The sequence below is a fragment of the Rousettus aegyptiacus genome, unplaced genomic scaffold, assembly GCF_014176215.1.
Source record: "Rousettus aegyptiacus isolate mRouAeg1 unplaced genomic scaffold, mRouAeg1.p scaffold_m13_p_11, whole genome shotgun sequence".
Taxonomy (NCBI): domain Eukaryota; kingdom Metazoa; phylum Chordata; class Mammalia; order Chiroptera; family Pteropodidae; genus Rousettus; species Rousettus aegyptiacus.
In genome coordinates this window covers 90,399,026-90,419,704 of record NW_023416286.1, presented here as the reverse complement: position 1 = coordinate 90,419,704, position 20,679 = coordinate 90,399,026, and the positions used below count along the sequence as shown (strand labels likewise).

Below are 20,679 nucleotides of genomic sequence, written 5' to 3'. Positions count from 1 at the left end.
TCCGTAATGCCCGACGCTCTCCACGGTCCGAACCGCCCTTCCCTCCTCCCCGTCCTGTCTTCGGGGGGATTCTCCCCTCACACTGCACGTTCCAGCTCCACAGGGTCACCTGCAGTGCCCAGGTCACCAGGGTCCCCACTATCACGCTCTGCGTGATGCTCTTTGCCAACTGGCTGATCCCTACTTCTCATTTTCGGTGCTGAAAACTGAGCTTAGGCACAAACCCCCCTGTAAAGACTTCACTCGACTTGCCAGGCCAACGACACCTCTCTTCTGTGCCACCATCATGCCCTGAAAAGAACCTAAATGTCGCTCACTGTCTCCCTGTCTGTCCGTCCCACCAGAGCAGAGGGTCCCAAACTCTCTGCATTCACAGTATCCTTAATGGCTGAAGGATTTCCTCTCAGTGGCCCCAGGCCAAAAGAAATACCTACGAGGAGTTAACCCCAAATAACTGAATAAATATTTATACCCTAACAACTCGATGACCATTTGAAAAAACGATATATATATATATATTAAAAGGAAAAATGTCTCGTTTCCTTCTTCGATAACTGGTTGTAAGCCTCTAGGCACGGTACATGTCTCAAACCTTGGAACCGGATTGGGCGACGATATCCTCATTTTCTAGTCCACACAAATTTCTGCGTGGCGTGTGTTTTTAGCACAGCCACCTACTGAAAACCCAGCTTCGCAAAAACATGACGTCATCGAAAGGAGCGTGGTGCCACCTAACGTGCCAACGCGGCGCGGTCTCGAGCTGGCAGCTTGTGTGGCACCCACAGATGGTGGGCATCACCACGCAGTCTCTGACGTTCAAAAATATCTCACGGTCGCCCTCGGAGCTCACTGGGGTGCCCTGGGGTGCCCTGGCACCCGGCTTGGGAACCACTCCTCGAGGCGGCCTGAGGACAAAGGGGAGGTCTTTTCTTTGTACTTGATATTGTTAAAATGAATAAAAGAAAAAAAAAATAAAGATACGACTTCTCAGCTTGCTATTGCCAAGCGGCCGGAATGCGGGCAGAAGTGAGAAGATTCGTGATTCTGCCAGAGTCCACTCAAAAACAAACCCCGAGGAAGGGTTCCGCTGCCGGGGCTTCGAGGCCGTGCTCGCCTGTGCTGTCGGGGCGACGGCGGGACGGGCGGCAGCCCGCGCCTCTCCGTCGTTACCGGGGCCTCGACAAACAAGCCTCCGTCGACTCGCTGGACCTGTGACCCAGAAGAGGCCAAAAACACGGCTCCTGCATCGCAATGCTTGAAATCCCCCCTGGAAAGCAGGAGGGATCCGGCTTGCGAGAAACAGAAGCGGCCAGAGCGCTTCGATGCCGAGGGGCCCCTTGGTCCCCAAAGCGCTGGGTGTTCAAACCAAAAACCCACGACGAGAGTTTTCTATTGACTGTCCAGTCGGCGGGCCAGACGACGACGTGACGGTGAGTGAGGAATCCGCGTGGCCCGATCTTTCCACTACGACGGTGCCGAGGGCATGGGAGGCCGAGGAGGCTGCGGCGTCCCTGGGGAAGAACACGGTACCAGCACTCGGGAGCGAGCGAGCGGCGCCCGAGCTGAGACCCGAGGTGGGAGCGGCAGGGAGCTGGTAAACACGCCACCGATGGCGGGGTACGGACTTGCACGCGAAGGGCTAGGCTAGAGGAGGACCGCGACAGCACGGGGACCGCACGTTGCGTGCAGACGACACATCTTCTGATACTGAGTATGAAACAGCGGCATCGTCGTTGCTGGAGGAAATCGCGACAGCGCCATTTTTACAGCGTGTACAGAGGGCAGCGGCGAAACCCGTTACTTAACTATGGCCACGAGGAAGTAATCAATGAAACTGTCACCATTCCTGAAGCCCCGTCATTCTAAGATGCCGGCAGAAAGCTAAGAGCACGATAATCAACCATCTCTCGTGTTCCTCTAAAACCAAAATAATAACAACTTCACAATCATGCATAAGGGAATCCAAGATAAATATTTTACTTAAACGATCTATAAACTGGGAAATTAGGTTGAGCCTAAGATGGGAGAAGGTTCGGCTTATACTTTTTTTTTGCAGTTTTCAAGGCAAAAAAAATCACACAGCGACAGTCAGGGATGTGGAGCACGGAGTTAACCTGTAATCGTGAGGCATCCATCCCTGTGTTAGGAAATATTTTGATAAGAAATCAAAATAAATGAAGTGTCATCCAAAACCCTTCGATACTAAAAAAAAAAAAAAAAAAAAAAAAAGTGGTCTCTACCAAGTAGCCACGGTTGTACCTCAGATTTGGTGGCCGCACGCGGTAAAAGCAAACTGTCCGCTTTTATTTTGCACGCTAGGAAACGGATATCTGAAATAAGTAGAGTAAATGAGTTCCCTCTTTTCTCTCTCCGAAAGAGAAAACCATCAACACTTATAAAAATACTATTAAGAAAAAGACTGGTTCCTGTAAAAATATGTGTTATGTTCAAAATTAGGTAAAATAACATTATCGGTAAAAGTTAAATAAAAATGCTCCTGGAAATAAAACAGTAAATATATTCATCTTAAATAGTAATTATCCCTGGATGGCAAGACTAAAAGATTCTTATTTTCTTTACTATATTTTTGTATTTTCCAAATTTTTAGAAGAAGTTTTTGTCACCTTCATATCAAAAAAAGTTTTCCAAAGTATAATTAGCATTTTTAAGGAATGGCCTCATGTTCCTAGTTATCATTCTTTTCCTTAGTTTTGACAAGATCATAATTTTCTTAATGACAAAATGGAGATTTCCACTGTAAAATAAGCAGATGAATTTTCCTCAAGGGAAAAAAGAGCTATCACAGATCAAATGGTCTTAGTGAGTCAGAGACTAATCCTTTGAAAATTAGGTTCTGTTTTGAATCTCCAGTGCTTTGAGGTTTAATCAGAATGCTGAATCTTTAAAAACGTCTAGAAACCGCGGTGATTAGCGGTCTGCGGCAGGAATGGAATAAAGTGTGCTGTCTCCCGTCCTTTGTTTTATCTTGACCGTCCGCCTTAACCTGGGGACCGGTTCTGATGCACCCTCAACAGAGCCAGCAGAGCAGGAAGAGAGGAGTTAGATGATGTTTTGGCCACTCGTACTGGTGTGTTTGGAGACTGTTTAAGGGAGCTAGGCGAACCCCTAATACTCAAACAGGTGCTCTTGGCCGAGGCAGATGCGTAAAGCTAACAGGAACCGGTCATCGGCCGCCTTCCCTGGAGCCCTGCTGGTGACAGGAAGCGGGCAGGTGGGGCATGCAGGGATCACTATCTGGGGCAGGGGAAGGAGAACCGCATGCCTGGTGCTTTGCATGCATCTGTGACCTCATTTAATCCTCATGGCACGGTGGCCTCACTCTACAGAAGTATCGAGGCCCATGACGGTGAGTGATGTGGCTAAATTCACACTCTGAGTGGGGGCGGGGGGAGCGTGGAAGATTCTCTCCTCTGGGGGACAGGACCGGAAGGAGTCAACGAAACCGAAACCGTGCCGTGCCGCAAGCGATGAAATACGAAATTAAGGAAAGATGCCGCCGAATCTCACACGCTTTCTTATTTGTTCAAGATCGTCGGCCCCATTCTCAAATGATAAACAGGTAAAGGGTTAAAGGCTTACATAAAATTCTTCGGATTCTTCTGGAGGTTCTGGAAGCAGAGAAGCCTTTGGTGGCAATTTGAGTTCATAGGTCATTATACTCCACCTGAAGGGAGAAATATCTTTGGTCTCAAATTCCTTTAAAATTTAACACACTGACTTCGTTCCCACTTCGTATACATACATATGCCCATATATTTATACACTATATAATTTACTGTCTCTAAAACAACCAAATATGGGAAAAGAGATGAAATTTTGGTAATCTCATAAAACGCCAAATTCCTAAATTATGACTGTCCTATCTTATCAATGCTGATGAGTGGCTTCCGAGTGACTTCCAAACCTTTTAAGGCCATGACCCACACTGAGAAACGCACAAGTCCGACACCCCACCCGTCTTCGCCAGGTGCAATGCCTTGACTTTCCTACTTTTTTTTCACTTTTTAAATAATGCTCACTGCAATTTGCTAACCGGATTATACAAGTTACTAACGAGTCACAACCCAAAGTTCTAAAACAACATCCTAGATTAAATAAATCCACACGACCTATAAAAAATAATTCATGCTCCGTGTCCCAACCTGTCTTGCCACGTCAGCCTGATACAAACATGAAATGAAAATCAGCTAAATAATTCTCCTTATGAAATGATAGTGAACATCCCCCCTTTAAATTAAGAAAGCAAGCAAGCATGGGATTGAGCAAAAAATATAAGTAACACACAATTAAAGCAAATGTATTTAAATTAGCCATAAATATTAATTTCGAAGCAAACACTGAATCATCTCATGTTAGAGAAAAGCAATCAACTCCAGATCTATTCTATCTAAAATAATAATTTCGAAATTAGAAAGAACTGTTGTCACCAATGGGACGTGAAAAAAAGATTCCACAGACACAAAGCATAATAAAAGCAGTGCTGAAACACGTGAATTTTATGAAAAGCGTATCGCAGCTGAAGCCAAGATAGAACCAACAGAAAAACTCCAAGTTTAGCATCAGTATTTAAACAGACTAGTGTACCATTCAGACTAATCGGTCTTTCCATAAAAACTTAAATTCCCAGACAATTCCCCAAAAGACACAGGTTATATGTTAGGATGTATAAACTGAATAGTTACTTATAGACATTATTTTAACTCTTGCCTTGAACAGACTATGAAGAAATAGCTACACGAGCACAAATGCGAGAAATATTGAACACCCCAAAGCGACAGACAGCATTCCAGGGTCTGGACATACAGTGGTGAAAGGCTTCCCTAGCGAACTTATATCCGAGCACAGAAAACAGACGTAATACGAGCAACACGGACAATGATTAAACTTTGTAAATATCCAGAGAGAGAGAGAACCACATTGCAAACATGAAAGTCAAGTTCCTACTAGCTGGGAGTACTGCTCTGGTCAGAGGACAGGTAAAGAAACGGGACCCCCTCAGACTCCTCGCGCCCTCCAAGCCGCACCTCCTCCCGTGACAGGAAGTAACGGGGCCCAAGACACAGCAGGATGTGGCAGTGCGAGTCAGGAGAGGGGGCGTACCTGGTGCCTGCCAGGCCGAGGCCAGAGGTGAGGCCCCCTGGCGCCCGTGGGCATCGAAGGGAAAGACCCCAGAGCAAGAGTCTGGAGCCCCATTTAGGATGCCAGCTCCAAGCTGATCAGCTATGTGACACTGATAAGAAACCCAGCCCTGAGCCTTTTTGCCTGTAGGGTGGAGCTTATAACAGTAACTACCTGTAGGTGCCTCGTGGTGATTAAATGAGAGGGTACTTTATCTAGCAAAGCAACCGGCAGTGCCAGGCAGACAAGGGCATTAGCCATTCTGACTCTGTCTCTACAGGCCTCGATCTTCAGCTTTACAAAATCGCCACGATAAGCTTTCATTAGCCAGCCCAGTGCTGTTTTGAGGAGCCAATCAATTGACAGACGTGGAAAAGTTGATGTAATTTGGAGTATTATTAAAGGGATTTTTTCCCTACCTGCTCTTTACAAACAGCTTTCTTAAATCAGTAAAGAAAACTCAGGAACAAAATATTCCTATGTTTCTAATAGTGGTCTTTTTTTTAGCTTAAAAAAAAAACCCACAGTTTTTTAATCTCCCCCTTTTTTTCCTTCTTGTTTTTTGCAGGCCCGTATCAAGGAATTCCACCACAGGGGGCGCTGTTTCTCTGCCGACGACCTGGAGCAGTTTTAACCACACACAAGGCGAAAGCAAGGCGACACCCAGGGCAGAGGACAGTCCTAGCACTGTTTCTTAGTATCAAACGAGAGTGTGGTACTTAAATTTGCAACAAAAAGCCGTTTAAAACACCCTGTGTGGTTTGGTGGGCACGGAATAGGGCAGCTGTCTAGGGAAACACCTCCAGGCTCTTTTAAAGACTGGAGGCTGAATCCACTTTACGGCCCCAGGCTATTGGGGTATGGATTATGCTGTACTCTTGAAACTGATATAATATTGGATGTCAACTGTAACTGAAAAAAAATTTTTTTAATTAAAAAAAACAAAACAGTTTGGGATAAACACATAAATGCTCTACAGCCCAGCTCTCTTTTTAAAGATTCTGTCAGCAAAAGAACCAACCATTACAACATTACTTTATGACAGGCGAGGTTACAATTAATTCGGTTATAGCTCATTTCAGAGTAATTACATTTCGAAACGGTGGCTCCCTGATGAGATTTTGTTCTTTTCGGCAAGAGTTCCGCAGATGGCTAATCTGATCAAAGTTGTTTTGACTCATGCCAGCTCAGGTTTATAACGATATTTTGACATTTGTCTTCTACTTACGGGGGGTGGGGAGGCTACTGCTTACTGTGCCCTACTTTTCCCTGTACCCAAACTCCCTAAACCTAAACACTGCTCCATGACACTCAGGGTACACGCGTCATGACTTCTCTTTCATACTTGGGGCATTCAGAGAGCAAGAGCGGCAACATGATCAAAGGCACCATAAACACAGTGACAGCTCCTCCGTGAGACGCTGTCTTCCTGATACTTCCCTGTCTCCGGAGAGGATTATCTTTTCCGGTATTTAGTCCTCTGTTGGTTCAATTCATTCTTAAGGTGCATAATTAAGAAGAGAGATTCTAGCAAAATCGAAAAGTCACAGGTCTCTTTCGGCTTTCATGAAACCAGAAGGTGACACCCACCAAAAGACCCCCTCCCCACATTACCTCTTTAAGCTTTCTCCTTACCTGAACGGCAACTAAAAGGAATTGGTGACAATGTGGCCCTTCCACCTTTAACAGAGTGGGTTCCTTAGACTAGTTTTTCTCAGCTTTCAATCATGCACTCAAAAGATAAGCCACTGAGCGCTCCTCCCCGCTGGTCCCTGTTCTAGACCCCAGGGGAAGGGTGGACACCAGGCAGTCTCCGCCCTCACGGGCTCTCAGCCAGCCAAACCTACACTGTCCACCGGCGACTTCCGCGGGCCACGTTCAAGGCAGGCGGAGCAGAGAACTGGCTCGTACCTGTCCAGCATCTTGGTACTGGCGCGTTCCAGCTTCTCCAGGATCTGAGGAAGCTGGGTGTCGTCGTCGTAGGAACTTCCCCAGCCGAGAACGCGGGCCAGGTCGTTTCCCGTACCCAGGGGCAGCACGCCCACCTGACACTGTAAGAGAGCACAGCAGCGACCGCGGGGGGCTCAGGGGGCTGCGGGCCGGCGGCTGACTCAGTGCACACTTCTCTGGTCAGCATGGCGCTGCGCATTCACGCTCGCTCGCCACGGCAGGAGTTAGTACTTGCCTGTTTATTCAAGTTGAGCTTATCAATTTCTGACAAAACCCAACCTACACTTCCATCTCCTCCACACACAAGAATCCGGAAGTTGTCAAACTTCTGGAATAATCTTAAACTGAAAGTAAAAAGTATTTTATTTTAATATAAAATAAAATCCATTTCCCCCAATTCTCTGTTATTCTGTGCTTATGGGTATTCATCTTCGGGTTAAAAAATATAAAAACCCTTACATAGTAATTATATACCGTACAATTAATCCGAGTACAATTTTAACTCAAGATCACCTCTCTTACTCTTAAAGAGGAAAGTGGGTCATAAGTGGGAAAGAGAGACACAATTCGGAGGAAAGGAAGGTGAGAAACGGGAAAACAGTAACAACGACAAAAGCAGCAGAACCCAGGTGAAGAACGCAAGGTAAATGGCGTGAGAGGGTAGAAGCGGAGGTCTTTCTCTTTTGGTGAGAAGGCTGCGTTATTTCCTTACGTGCAGGTGACAAACCCAGGGGGAGGACCCCAGGGCACTGACGCCACTGGGTGGCACCTGAGGCGGTTCCTGAGAGGCCCACGGACCCGCACCGCGCTGGTGTGTCACTTGTGGTCCTTCCCCGCTCCAACCCCGACCCCCGCCTCAGGCCGATCCTTTCACTTCTACCTTCCTTCATCTCAACGGTCCACACATCCCGCCTCCTGAATGCACCTTCTTCGCAGCCTTCAAATAGTGTGAGAAATCTAAAAACTACGTTATAGGGACCATCGCAAGAAGTTTCACGAAGGGAGTTCCCTGGAATCTTAAGAGAACGGGGTGGGGAAAAGAAATGTCAAGAAGGTAAGATATCAGAGCGATGAAGGAGGATAAAACAAACATACCGGAGAGGAAGGTGGAGATGGCCAGCGACAGAAGAGACAAAGGCGAGAAGAGAGAGAGACGCAAGGCTGGGACCCAAACAAGGGAAAGGGAGCGAGGTCCAAGCAGGGAGGGAAGGGGCTGGTGCCCGTGCCAACGACCAGCCCCCGCGGGACCAGAAGGGCCTGAGAGTCAGCAAGACAAAGGCAAAGGACACAAGAGGAAGGCTCTGAGGGGCCCACAGGGAAGAGAGGCTCAAGGAGGGAAATGAAGACAGGATAGTACTGAATTATAAGACACAAAAGGCCCTTTCGGGCACCGGTAACTCAGATCCCCGTTTCTACTTCTGTGCTCGTGCTTCGGGGTGACAGTGGGACCCAGAGGGAAGCTGACTTGGTAAGGAAATCATACAGGGACTGCGGCACCCCGGTTCAGATGCGTCACCCCCTCATGGAAAATCAAACACGTACGCCAGAAACGAACTAGAAGTGCCTCAAGGCATGGTTTTCCTCACTGAAAACACTGTTTTCTTGAGATTTTAGGTTATATGACATTCTAGAAAGCTGAACTGAAAAACCCGCAAAAGCATTTTAACTGACTGTTTGTATTATATAAAAGTCGATACTAGCTTTCCATGCAAATCGTTTTCTAAACAACTTTTGCATTGATTCACACATTTATCTTCCTCAGGGCTAAGCACCCTGTGGGAGCTTGCTTATGCGATGTAAAATATGGTCTAAAACATTTTCTCAACGAATTTCAAAATTTTCAGCACATAAGTTATGTAAATATGTCTATGTAGAAAGATTGTGTTATAGTTTATAACTGGAACTTTAAAGAAGGGAGGGGTGAGAAAGGCAACACAGAAACGTCTCAATGAACCCGCAGTTTTCATGAACTGAAAAGCCAGACATATTCCATGCTCAGTGCTACATTTCATTTAAACAAGATTCATCAATAATCAATTACCCTAAATAAGGACCTCCATTCATTAAATCAAACACCTGAGCCGGGTTTAGTAACTGTTTGAATCGCCGAAGGAACTTGACTCCCTGATTATCTCCACTCTTAGAATTGACAAAAACCAACAGAGGACTAACACAGAAGCAAAATGTTGCTCTACAGAAACCTGTAAAAAAAACACAGGACAAAATCAGTACGCATAGCTTTCTCTCTTACACTACTGACAAAAGTTCAGAGACGAGAATGGAAATTCATACAAATATAAAACCTCGTTCGTTGCTTGAGCAGTAAGTTATCATTCGCCTCCACCCTACCCCAAATAGAGATAGGTTTCTTATTTACATGCTGAGAATATAAAATTTATCATTTACGATACGCGATCTACAATGAGAAAGCATACCAAACATGGTAAAAGTATTAATCACAGATAACTTGAGATATACCGCCTGCTTAACGACATTTCATCATAAGAAAAACCAAAGTCTACAAGTTCTCATTTGCCAAGTAATTCATATGTTCACATTCAGTATTATAAAATATTTTCACTGCTCCTTGATGAGGCCTGAGTAAATGTTTTAAAATTTTTAATAAACAATACAATCTTGATATATCTGGGTTGGGGAGGGGGGCTTTTAAAAGTCCAGGTTTTAAAAAAAAAATCACATTTTTTGAGGCTTATATCCTTATATCTAGGTTACCTAGTGGCATAATTTATATAAAAAGTTTGAAAATCATAAGGCACTTTATCAATGCAAAACATTAATAGCATATGGTAAAAGCCTTTTGTGATATGGTTTGCTTAAAGGAAGTTATTAGCATGCTATTCCAAAACCAACAATGTAAACTGATTCTTCAGCATTCACAGCTAAGTTGTAAGAGTCTGGAAAAAGTGAATAAACTTATAGTAATATAAATTCCTACAAAGAAACTACTGGAAAACAGACTTCTAAATAAGAAGTATGCTATGCTAATGTGCAGTTTCATTTATGGAGGAAAAAAACGCTTTAAAAAATTAATCTTTTGGATTGCATTTCAGTACAGAATAATGACCTTATTTGCTGAGATGTAAAATCTGAAATTCTTCTACACAGAAATTTCACCAGTGTGTTAAAGAGCTATGTTAAACTTTTATTTTAAAACGTTCTTTTAAAAATCAAATGTACTGTTCTGCAATTTAAATGGAATTATTATGTAAAAACCTGACAAGAATAACCGATTACAATTCTACTTACTCTAGGAAAAGAAAGGTACATCTTGATATTCAGCACCCCAGAAATGCACGTGCTTACATGCCTGGTACATACCGTCAGAATCGGTGCTGTTCAGCGCAATTGGAGGTATGATAGACACTTTACATTGGCCCAGCGGACATACAGGGTGATATGAATCCTTGCAGGCAGTGTGCACCTAATAACAAACACACTTTTAAGAATCATAAAAATGAATCGCTATTTAGCTATGTTATAAATTATATTCGAGGAACTGACAGTCGAGGATCGAATGCATCACCAAGTGTTCGGTAATTCATATGTTACTTTAATGGAACAATACTGATGCTTCTAAGGAATGGGCCAATCACTTTAGAGGTTTGTGTAGCCTACCTGCATGACTGTCTCAGGTGCATAGTCAATTAATGCCTGGTGATGACGAGGAGAAAGGAAGAGGAGAGAAGGGGGTGCAGAGGCAGGGAAGGAGAGAGAGCAAGGGCGAGAGGAAGGAGAGATGCTGACCAGTGTGCATCAATGTCACGATCCATTAAAAACACCGAGGACATCTACCTTAGAAAACTCTTACAGAACGTAATGAAAGAACTAATCTGTTATGTATCTGATTTTTCTGTAATGAGCCTATTTCTATTCACACCTCTTTTATGACATTTTCATGTTATTATAGTTACGAGTACATCCATGCCTATATTCTCAGCTAGACTTCAGCCCTGTAAGGGACATGAAAAGGTCCTATTATTATCCACTCATCTCAGAAAGTGATGTATATAGCACAGGCGCTCAGTAAATGTGTTAACTCTGTAGAAACCAAGTTTCAAAGTCACTCGAGACACTCTTGAAAACAAAAAGCACAGGCTCACTCATTAAGCGGACCAGGTGACTTTCGTACTCACAACCAGACCCCTTAAATGTTCGAACAAGTAAAAGCAGATGTTTCATAAAACACTTATTTAATACAGTGTTATTTCATTAGTCCTTTTGGAAAACTGGCATTTAATTAAATATTTGTCAAAACTTTCGAGAACACAGCTGAAATTTAATAGCGATTCTTGTTCTGCTGGTGACCTAATTCTGGATAGTCTCCCAATATGATTTATAATAATTAATCCAAAGAGATTTTTAGAAAAACAAGCATGCGCAGTTTTAAAAAAGAATGAAAAACATGAGACTCATAGAGCAAGAATAAAAAATATATCCATGTTAAATGAGAAAAGTATAATTGTATCTTCACTGTTTTTTACAGAAAAGGTAAAAAGCATGTCCAGAAACTAGATAACAGCTGGAAAAATTAGAAGTTGCCTTATTAGGATTGTGGAACTATGGTTTTGGTTCTGTTTTGTTTTTACCTGGATGACCATGTTTAGATATTAAATAGCCTGCTGTTAGAAACTCCTGTTTTAAAGCCAAAATAACATGTAAACAGATAAATGATGATGTATGGCATCAGGGATACAGACTGTGGACGATGTAACGAAGCTACAGTGGCTGGGAAACCCACGTGTCTAACTAGCGCAGGGCGCGGCAGGAATGACTTCATAATAGGGTGATATTTAAGTTTGCCAGGGGAAAAAAAAAAAAAAGGAAAACACATCCCAGAATGCCCCCTCCTAGAACCTGCAATAATACTTCTAAAATTTTAAAGGTGGAAGTGAGAAGACTGGGTAAGTAAAAAACCGAATTTACTCTTACTATTTAAAGTTAGTAAAGTTTAAAAACTACAAAAATACAAGTAGAAACCTACATGTTGCAGGTAAATAAAAACTTAACTAATACCTTCTAAAATACTCCTCATCACACGCGGTCTGCTCTCTTTTTACAAAGTTAGAAAGGGCAGCCAGCGTTCTCCAAGTAGAGAATTAGACTTCGCTAAATGTGGACTGAAAAAACAGAGGCAATCACCCACACTACTGATCGCCCCCCACCCCCCAAAAAAATCTCAAGTGAGATGAACATTTTAAATCTTATTTAGGGATCACGCCTTTAAAATGAGGAATGGCAAAAGGGGGCTTTAGGGGTGGCGCTTACACCGAAATTCCAAAGACAGACAGTGTATCTCACGTTAAATGCTAGAATATTAAATGAAGAATGGCACAACCATGAGGACAAAGAGAATCGCGTCTGATTTAAAAAAGAAAAGGGAACACGGATTACCTCGGAAGACCGACTGAAATATTGTACCTGTGCTCCTCTGTGGCCTGTGGACTCCACCGTGTGAAATCAACATGTCTCTTATGTTTGTTGATCTACACCATACTTATTAAAAGTGATGGTTTTTCCACCTTTTATGGGGTGGGGTGGGGTGTGGAGAGCTAAATCCCAAGACTCAAAACAGGACAAAGAAATCCGCCCCAATGAGAGGCGATGGCTGTCGCCAGCTGGAGAGCGCCCCCCAGTGCCGAGCGGGGCACCTGCAACTACGGCCTCCCGCCCTGCTGCGTCTGAGCCCCTCACCGCCCTGGGCCTGGCCTGGGTCCACACACGCGGTCCGGTCCGGAGGCCCGGCCCTCCCGGGGGGACCAGCACAGACCGACGGCTCACTGGCTCTGCGCCGTGCTGCATGCATTTGCCTCCTCTCCACCCGATGCAAGAAAGCTCTAAAACGTTCACCGAAATGCAGAGCTCGGCACATGGCCTCCTGAACTCTGCATTCTGGCTGCCAGCACGGTTTGCATGTCAGTCAAAATGCTGCGGCGCCCTCCTGCGTGCGGCAGGTCGTGAAACTGGCCTGAAGACAGCAAAGCACGGAGTGCGATCGAAGCATAATGAAAAACAATAAAACTGTGGGAAACAGGTCTTTTTTTTTTTTACGAAGAGGAAGGAAACGTGTAACAATAACAAGTGTTACAAACAGGATATTTGAAAAAGTAACCAAGCTGGAAGGAATACACCTTGGGAAAAAAAAAAAAAAAGATGAACGCCGGGCGGGCGTGTGCTGGCAGGCTCCGCGGGGCCAGGGATTCCTTGCCTCTAAGTCACGCGGATGAAAACGTTGCCGAAAGACGCCCATCAGAACGGGCTCTCACCATCGTTTTGCACCAGAGGCATTTCCAGTCCTGCAGACGGAGGACGCTGCCGCAGGTCTTGTCGCAGACGGCACATTTGGCACTCACGGGCAAGTTCCCCTCGAGCCACTGGTGGGGCATGGCCACCTGCGCGGCAGGAACAGGAAAGTCGAATTAAAGACTGTGGGCGACACGGTTCCTGCCCTAGGGAAATACGTAATTATTTCTTACTCTCGGGAATCAGTATTGTGTAGCACGCACGGCAGCCATTCATCCCCCATTTACTGAGCACCTATTATCCCCCCAAACCCGGTGGCCACACCGAGACAGGTGAGGACTGGACCCCTGTCCTTCAGGATTCGTAGTCGGGCTGAGGAGAAGGGCAGGTAAAGGCGTCATCACAGGTGTGAGGCGGGCGACGTTTGGAAGGTGGGGGGCACTGTTGAGAGGAGCCCCCCGCGTCTGAGGACTGAACAGCTGAGTCGACAGCTGAGCTACGCTTTAAAGAAAATCTCAGCCCATCGGGTTAGGGTCCACCACGCCAGCCCAGCACGAACCGCCCCGAAGTCCTAATCACATCCCCCTCAAAATGTAAGAGCTGAAGGAACCCATGGAAGATCTAGTTGAAAATAAAAACTCGTAACTAACCAAATTCTTCCACTTAGCACTCATAGGAAATATCCCCACGTAACCCTCTGCCCTGATTTCCCACCGGAGGGGCGAGGGAGAGATGAGAGGCAGAACGGAGCTCACCCCGTCTTCGTCTTCTATGATGTCCTTCCCGATGGAGGCCAGAGTTGTCCACTTGCAGTTGTTTATGGCCCTCACCGCGCACCTCTTGTGAGCCTTGAATTTACACACTAAAAAAGGACAAAAGGTAACCATTTCTAAATGAAGATGTACTGTGGGACCCATGATTCAAGGAAATCGCGGCATGAAATTTTAAATGGTGGTGGGCGGGGTGGGGGGGGTGGAAGAAAAAATATTTTTAAAAAAAGTGTAAATTACTCTTCAATGGCAGTAATGGTATCCTAGAGGGCGAATATGGCTATGTATTTATGAAGCAGTTTCATCAAGCTACAGATTGCTACTCAGAGAGATTCCACTTAGTCATACAAGGAAAACAGAAAGGAAACAAATACAAACGAATTAGTTTTGAGGACGAGATATAACGCAGAGAATGAGAGAGAGAGAGAGAGAGAGAGAGAGAGAGAAAGAGAGAGAAAGGGAAGGAGGGGGTAGGGAAAGAGAACTAAATAAAATTCAGTAATACGGAGGTGCTAGTAACATCTTATTTTTTAATCCAAGTGCTGATTACATAAACGTGTTTAACTTGTGAAAAATCCAGCGAGGTGTATACTTCTGATACTTAAAATAAAAAAGTCTGAAAATACAGTTAAGATAACGAGATAATCTGAAGTTTTAAATTGCAATTTTGTCAAGAAACTATCTAGGCATCATGGGAAACAGGCTGACAAGGGTCACAAAGATGGCGCTGTTCTTTAAAAGTATTATCTTGGGATGATTACATTATAGAGGGAAGACATGATGAAGTGATAACCCTACTATAGGCATCACTAATTCTCCCCAGCCAAATTATAATAAAGGAGCCTATAAAAAAGAAATGAGACACCAGAAACTATAAGACGTCAATGAAATAAACTGAAGAAGACACAAATAAATGAAAAGATATTTTGTTCTCATAAACCGGAAGAAATAATATGGTTAAAATGCCCATACTACCCACAGCAATCTACGGAGTCAATGAAATCTCTATCAAAACTCCAATGGCATTTTTCACATAACAGAACAAACTAATTTTTATTTTTATTTCTAATTTTTATATGGAACCACAAAGGTCCTTGAATAGTCAAGGCAATCTTGAGGAAGAGCAAAGTTGGAGGCATCATGCTCTCTCATTTCAAACTGTATTACAAAGCTATAGTCATCAAAACAGTATCTATTGGCATAAAAACAGACATCTAGATAGATTGATGGGACAGAACAGAAAGTTCAGACATAAACCCATACAGAGAGGGCCAATTAATTTACGACAAAGGAACCACGAATATACAATAGGGAAAGGACAGTCTCTTTAACAAATTATGTTGGGAAAACTATAAAGAGCTACATGCACAGGAATGAATCTCTACCACATACAAAAATTAACTCAAACTGGATCGCAGGCTTCAATGTAAGACCCCCAAACCGTAAGACTGGAAGAAGGCACGGGCCTAAGCTCCAAGAGGGGGCTGCATCAAACTATGAAGCTTCGGCACAGCAAACGACACCGCCGAAAAAATGGAACAGCAGCCTGCTGACTCGGAGAAAATAAATGCAGATCGTATATCCAAGGAAAGGTTAAGATCCGACATATATAAAGAACTCGTAAAACTCAATAGCGACAACAAAAAAAACAATCCAACTGAAAATGAGGGGAGGATCTTAAGAGACAGTTTTTCAGGTAAGACACACAAATAAGACACACGGAAGGCCAACAGGTACATGAAAAGGTTCACAGCGTCAGTAATCATCTGGGGAATGCAAATTAAAACCACGATGAGGGATCACTTCCCGTCTGAGACAAGGGCTATTTGCAGACAGACAAAAAGCAACAAGTGTGAGTGAGGGTGTGGAGCAAAGGGAACCCTGGGGCGGTGTGGGCGGCAATGCAAATTGGTGCGGCCACTACGGGAAACAGCATGGAGGTTCCTCAAAAAATTAAAAATAGAACTACCATGTGATCCGACCATCCCACTTCTGGGTATTTAACTGAAGAAAATAAAAACACTAACTAGAAAAGATGTCTGCACCTCCATGTTGAGGATATTACTTATGATAACCAAGATATGGAAGCAGCTCCATCAATGAATGAATGAATATAGAAAATGTGGTACATCTACACAATGGAATATTATTCAGTCATAAAAAAAGAATGAAACTTCATCATTTGAGACAACTGAGGGCAATATGCTAAACGAAACAGGTCAGACGGAGAAAGACAAATATCACATGATCTCACTTACATATGTAATAAAAACAATAACAACAACAAAAAGAAACAACCAAGCGCATGGACACAGAGGACAGTGATTGCCAGAGGTGCGGGGTCGGGGGGTGGGCAACATGGATAAACAGGAGCGAAGAAGCACGAACTTCCGGTTATAAAATAGGTAAGTCCTGGGCTATAACGTACAGCATGGTGATGACAGTTAACAATACTGTCTTGTGTATTTGAAAGGTGCTAAGAAAATAGACCTTAAAAGTTCTGATAACTAGCAAAAAGGATTTCTGTAACTATATATGGTGATGGGTATTAAGGACTTGTTCTGGTAATTGTTACACAATCTATACAAATATCTAATCGAAAAAAGAGGGAGAGAAGCAAGAGGAAACAACTAGGAAAGAAGTAGCACATATATGAAAAACGAGCAAACCACAGACTATTTGAAAAAGTTACCAATGCTTATGAAAATCAGAACTTGGCTACTTACCCTTCTAAGGAGACAAATTATCGAAGTGCTAGTTAGTGTATAATGATGTTATATAGGTTTCTGACGTCTCAGCTAAACATTTAAAGGTAGAGATCACTTCAGTGGAAATATAATAAGGTAACTTGCTAAATTCTCAATGTAAGCTCGCTCCTTTTCACATGATTTTTGAATTTCTAACTGTAAGCCCTTAATAAACTTGAAATGCTAGGTTACATTCTTTTAAAATAAACTTAATTTGATGTAAAGTGTAAACAAAGGGTCAGGCAAAATAACTAAGGTTTCTACGGCCAAATGTTCAAAAAGCTTTAAGTCATGAATAACCATTGGTCACTTAAACTAAACAGGTTTTTCCTTGAAAATGTTTCATTTACCTGAACTTTCTGTACATTGACAGATTCTCTCCTGAAAATCAGACTATTTTTGTGATAAATGACGCTGTGACTTGAGCACAAACTTCATCAAATATACAATAATTTTTCAATTGAGTTTTATTGCTGATAAACAATAGCATAAAGAAAGAATGCTACAGGAAGTAAACTGCTCTAACACAAGTGACTATTTTAAAACCATGGTTAGTTAAGGTCTCCAGGTCTTGTTACCTGTTGCTTAAAAGTGTGGTCCTACTTTTGAGTGTATCTGAAACATAGTCCCCAGGATTGTGTGTTTATGGACAAATAAGGACGTGATATTAGTGGGCAATAAGGGTTTTCTAAGAGGCAAAGAAGGAAGTAAAAGAGGGTGACAGTGTAATTTCATGGCTTTTTGAAAAATTTGCCATTAAAAATCAAACAGTGCATTAAAAATAAAAATCAGAAATTTGTAACAATAAAGTGCTTTATGAAAGGAGTTTTGAGAATCACAAAGTTGCTTAATATAACATATAATAATAATAGTAACAACAAACCAGACTGTAATTACGGTCACTAAGAAATAGAAATGATTAACAGGAACCTTAATTTTGTTAGGTGACAATTTTGAAACTCCAGGTCTTAAAAAATATACTGACATGTAACAAAGCTATAATTTCTCATTGCAATATTCATTCCGTCTCTACCACACTGAATCTTTATATGTTCAACAGTAGTTAAGGTAAAAACTCAAAAGTACACATGTTGATATATTTAATGCTGTTGATTAAAAAAAAAATCGCCATTTAACATTTATTTTTGGTAAATTGCTGTTTAAATAACTATGAAGAATAATTGTGCTCTGAAATTATGATTTATATTCTCAACTGATTTAGAGGATTATTTATGAAAAGTCTTTTGTCTTCTTTTTTTATTCATATAGGTCACGTAAGCAAGGCTTTAAGATAATAATTTTGGTTATTATTCAATACAAACCTAGAAGACAAATCAGCAAAGCCTTGTTTTAAATGAAAAACAAAGACAGGATCAATTAAATTTAGTATGGCTTCACACACCGGAAGCTGGGTTCCATTCTAAAAGAGTTATTCATCACTGTTGAATAAATTTTCCTTATATCTGCATCTCTGTTATAACTTTTAAAGCCTTTGTATCCTATGCTTTTAGCGTTATTAAGCAGACAGAAGGGAGGGAAGTAAGTTCTAAAAGTATAACTTCGATTATAATAAAAATATCCTAGATAATCTCATTCTCATAAAAAGGCAACTTTTTTATTTATTCATAAAACCCTTGGGATTTTTAAAACGTCTGCTGCAGTTCTAAAAATACTACGGGGCGAAATTGTGCAGATTTAAAATTTTTATCACCAGAGAAAATTAATACTAACTTAATATTCCTCTAAGAAGATGATAATTGAGACTTTTTTAAAAAGTCAGGAAGATGTCATTATTAACAGAATAATATAACAATAAATTTATTTAAAGACTTTAGTGTCTTAGTCTCACCAGCTGATGTAATTTTTATTAAAAAAAATGCTTAGAAAAATATTCCATCATCCCACTGTTAACCTCGATTTCTAAATGAATATATTTAATAGCGTATAACTCTCAAGTCAGAAGGGTACCATATATCCGATCATTTTTAGCATTTTTTGAAAGAGAGACTAGAAAGTAATAGGGAAAAGACCATCGAAATCACACCACGTAATCTTACAGACCTGCAGGAGTCACTCAGAGCCATGGGTCTCCCTTCAGATGGTTCGAGGCGTAAAGGCCAATTAAATCTTTGTTTGCAATCATTGTTTAAATAAAAAATAATGTTTAATGCCTCCTCCAAATGTTCAGTTTCCTGAATTTCAATACACCAGACCATGAAGCAACCCTGTAACTATTAACTTGATAAATTTCTTAGAGAGCACAGTGAAAATTTCTACAATTTACCTGGCTAGAAAAGCAGTTTAACTGTATGCACTCCCCCACCTAATGTCCACAGTGTTCTGCGAGATGTAAATGACTATTATCCCCATTTTACAGAGGAGGAAATAGCCCTGAAAGAGTTCACCACGCCCCCTGGTCTCAGTTGGCAATCCGGAAGTGAGGGTTTAATGTACAGCTCTGCTCTTAAATCTCAGACCTTACCATTTAAAATGAAGTAAAACTATGACACTGTTTCTATTTTATTATTTAATCATAATAAAGCTATATTCAAAACTCCTTAAGAGTTTTTTTATATTAGAGAAAAAAAGCCAGTAATAGAATTATATAGAGCCTAAAAAGTCACATACTGTTCGTTATGTGACCACTGAGGTATGAAATTAAGCTAAAGAAGTTATGAGTTTTCTCTTGGTAGTTATTAATGTATTTTCTTTTGGTGATCACTGCTCTTAAGTTTAAAGATAACCCACACATCCTATAATGAAAACAACAGAATGGGTCTTATTATTAGAAAACTTTAAAGAAATTAAAGGGATGGCATCAGTTTAAATTAAACATAAGTCAAAGAAAACGTTTAAAACAATGCAACATAAGCAACAATGGAAAATTCTGCCAAAGAATTAATACTGTCCCCACAGAAAGTTTCGTTCCCCATAATCAATCAGGACAGGAAAATACGAGAAAAGCAGAATGACATACAAAGCCTAAAGAATATTTTTCCCCACTAGTTACTAGTTCTTCAAGAGTGAAATGCTACCTTTCGATTTATACTCCTTTCAAGTGGTTTCACATTATCTTTTCCAGAGCTCAGATGTTTCTCCAGAGAGTCCTACGCGGGCTGAGCTCCTCGCGAAGCCCCAGTAAAACCTAAGCCCGGTTCTCGCCGAGACGCCCCCAGCCCTGGCTTCCACCGAGGGGACTGTTTCCCCGGGGGGGGGGGGGGGGGGAGGGGCGGAGTTTCTCTGCGGTGCCAGCAGCGGCGTGTTGAGAGTGTGGCGGGTGTCGAGGCGGGACATGTGCTCGATGTTACCGTACCTTCACAGGACAGGCCGTGGGAGGTGACTCCGGACAGACTCTCGCGGCACACGTTACAGAAGGTGGGGCGGGCGTGGGAGCAGGCGTACCAGTTGTGCATCCCTGAGAAGTGCTCCACGGTAAACTGGGCCACCTGCAAAGGAGACGTGAGCACAGGTTTGCCCAGCGAGAGGGCTGGATGGCGGACTGGTTGTGATGAAAACCGCAAAGCCGTCGTTTTTAAAACTAAAACCCTTTGCCTTAAGTCAAAAAGAAAAAAAAAAAAAAAGGCACCACCAGGTTTGAACCAGCGGCTGAATCCGCACACACTCTCTTCTGCAGGGCAGAGCTCCAGCTCCCGGGCTCACACTGGTTCTCTGCGAACACGGGGCTCAGAGGAGACGCTACTTCACCTCGTAAGGCTCCCTGGTCTGCACGGACTTCAGGGAGCTGATCCAGTCCTCCATGTCCTTCCGGCTCTCGGCGCACAGCATCAGCCTTCTGAACGGGGTGATGATCT

The 20,679-nt window shown here is 42.7% G+C and overlaps 1 protein-coding gene across 3 annotated transcripts in view; it reads right to left on the bottom strand.

The window, feature by feature from the left end:
• Window positions 1-20,679, bottom strand: part of DGKH (diacylglycerol kinase eta) — a 155,742-nt gene that overhangs the window by 51,445 nt on the left and 83,618 nt on the right. For all 3 annotated transcript variants that reach the window (XM_016158151.2, XM_016158152.2, XM_016158154.2), the window contains 9 exons: window positions 20,573-20,677; window positions 20,181-20,313; window positions 14,106-14,212; window positions 13,374-13,499; window positions 10,429-10,531; window positions 9,131-9,290; window positions 7,325-7,433; window positions 7,051-7,190; window positions 3,601-3,685 (listed from right to left, as the gene is read on the bottom strand). In XM_016158151.2, coding sequence (XP_016013637.2) covers window positions 3,601-3,685; window positions 7,051-7,190; window positions 7,325-7,433; window positions 9,131-9,290; window positions 10,429-10,531; window positions 13,374-13,499; window positions 14,106-14,212; window positions 20,181-20,313; window positions 20,573-20,677 — 1,068 coding nt within the window. The remainder of the gene's footprint in view (window positions 1-3,600; window positions 3,686-7,050; window positions 7,191-7,324; window positions 7,434-9,130; window positions 9,291-10,428; window positions 10,532-13,373; window positions 13,500-14,105; window positions 14,213-20,180; window positions 20,314-20,572; window positions 20,678-20,679) is intronic.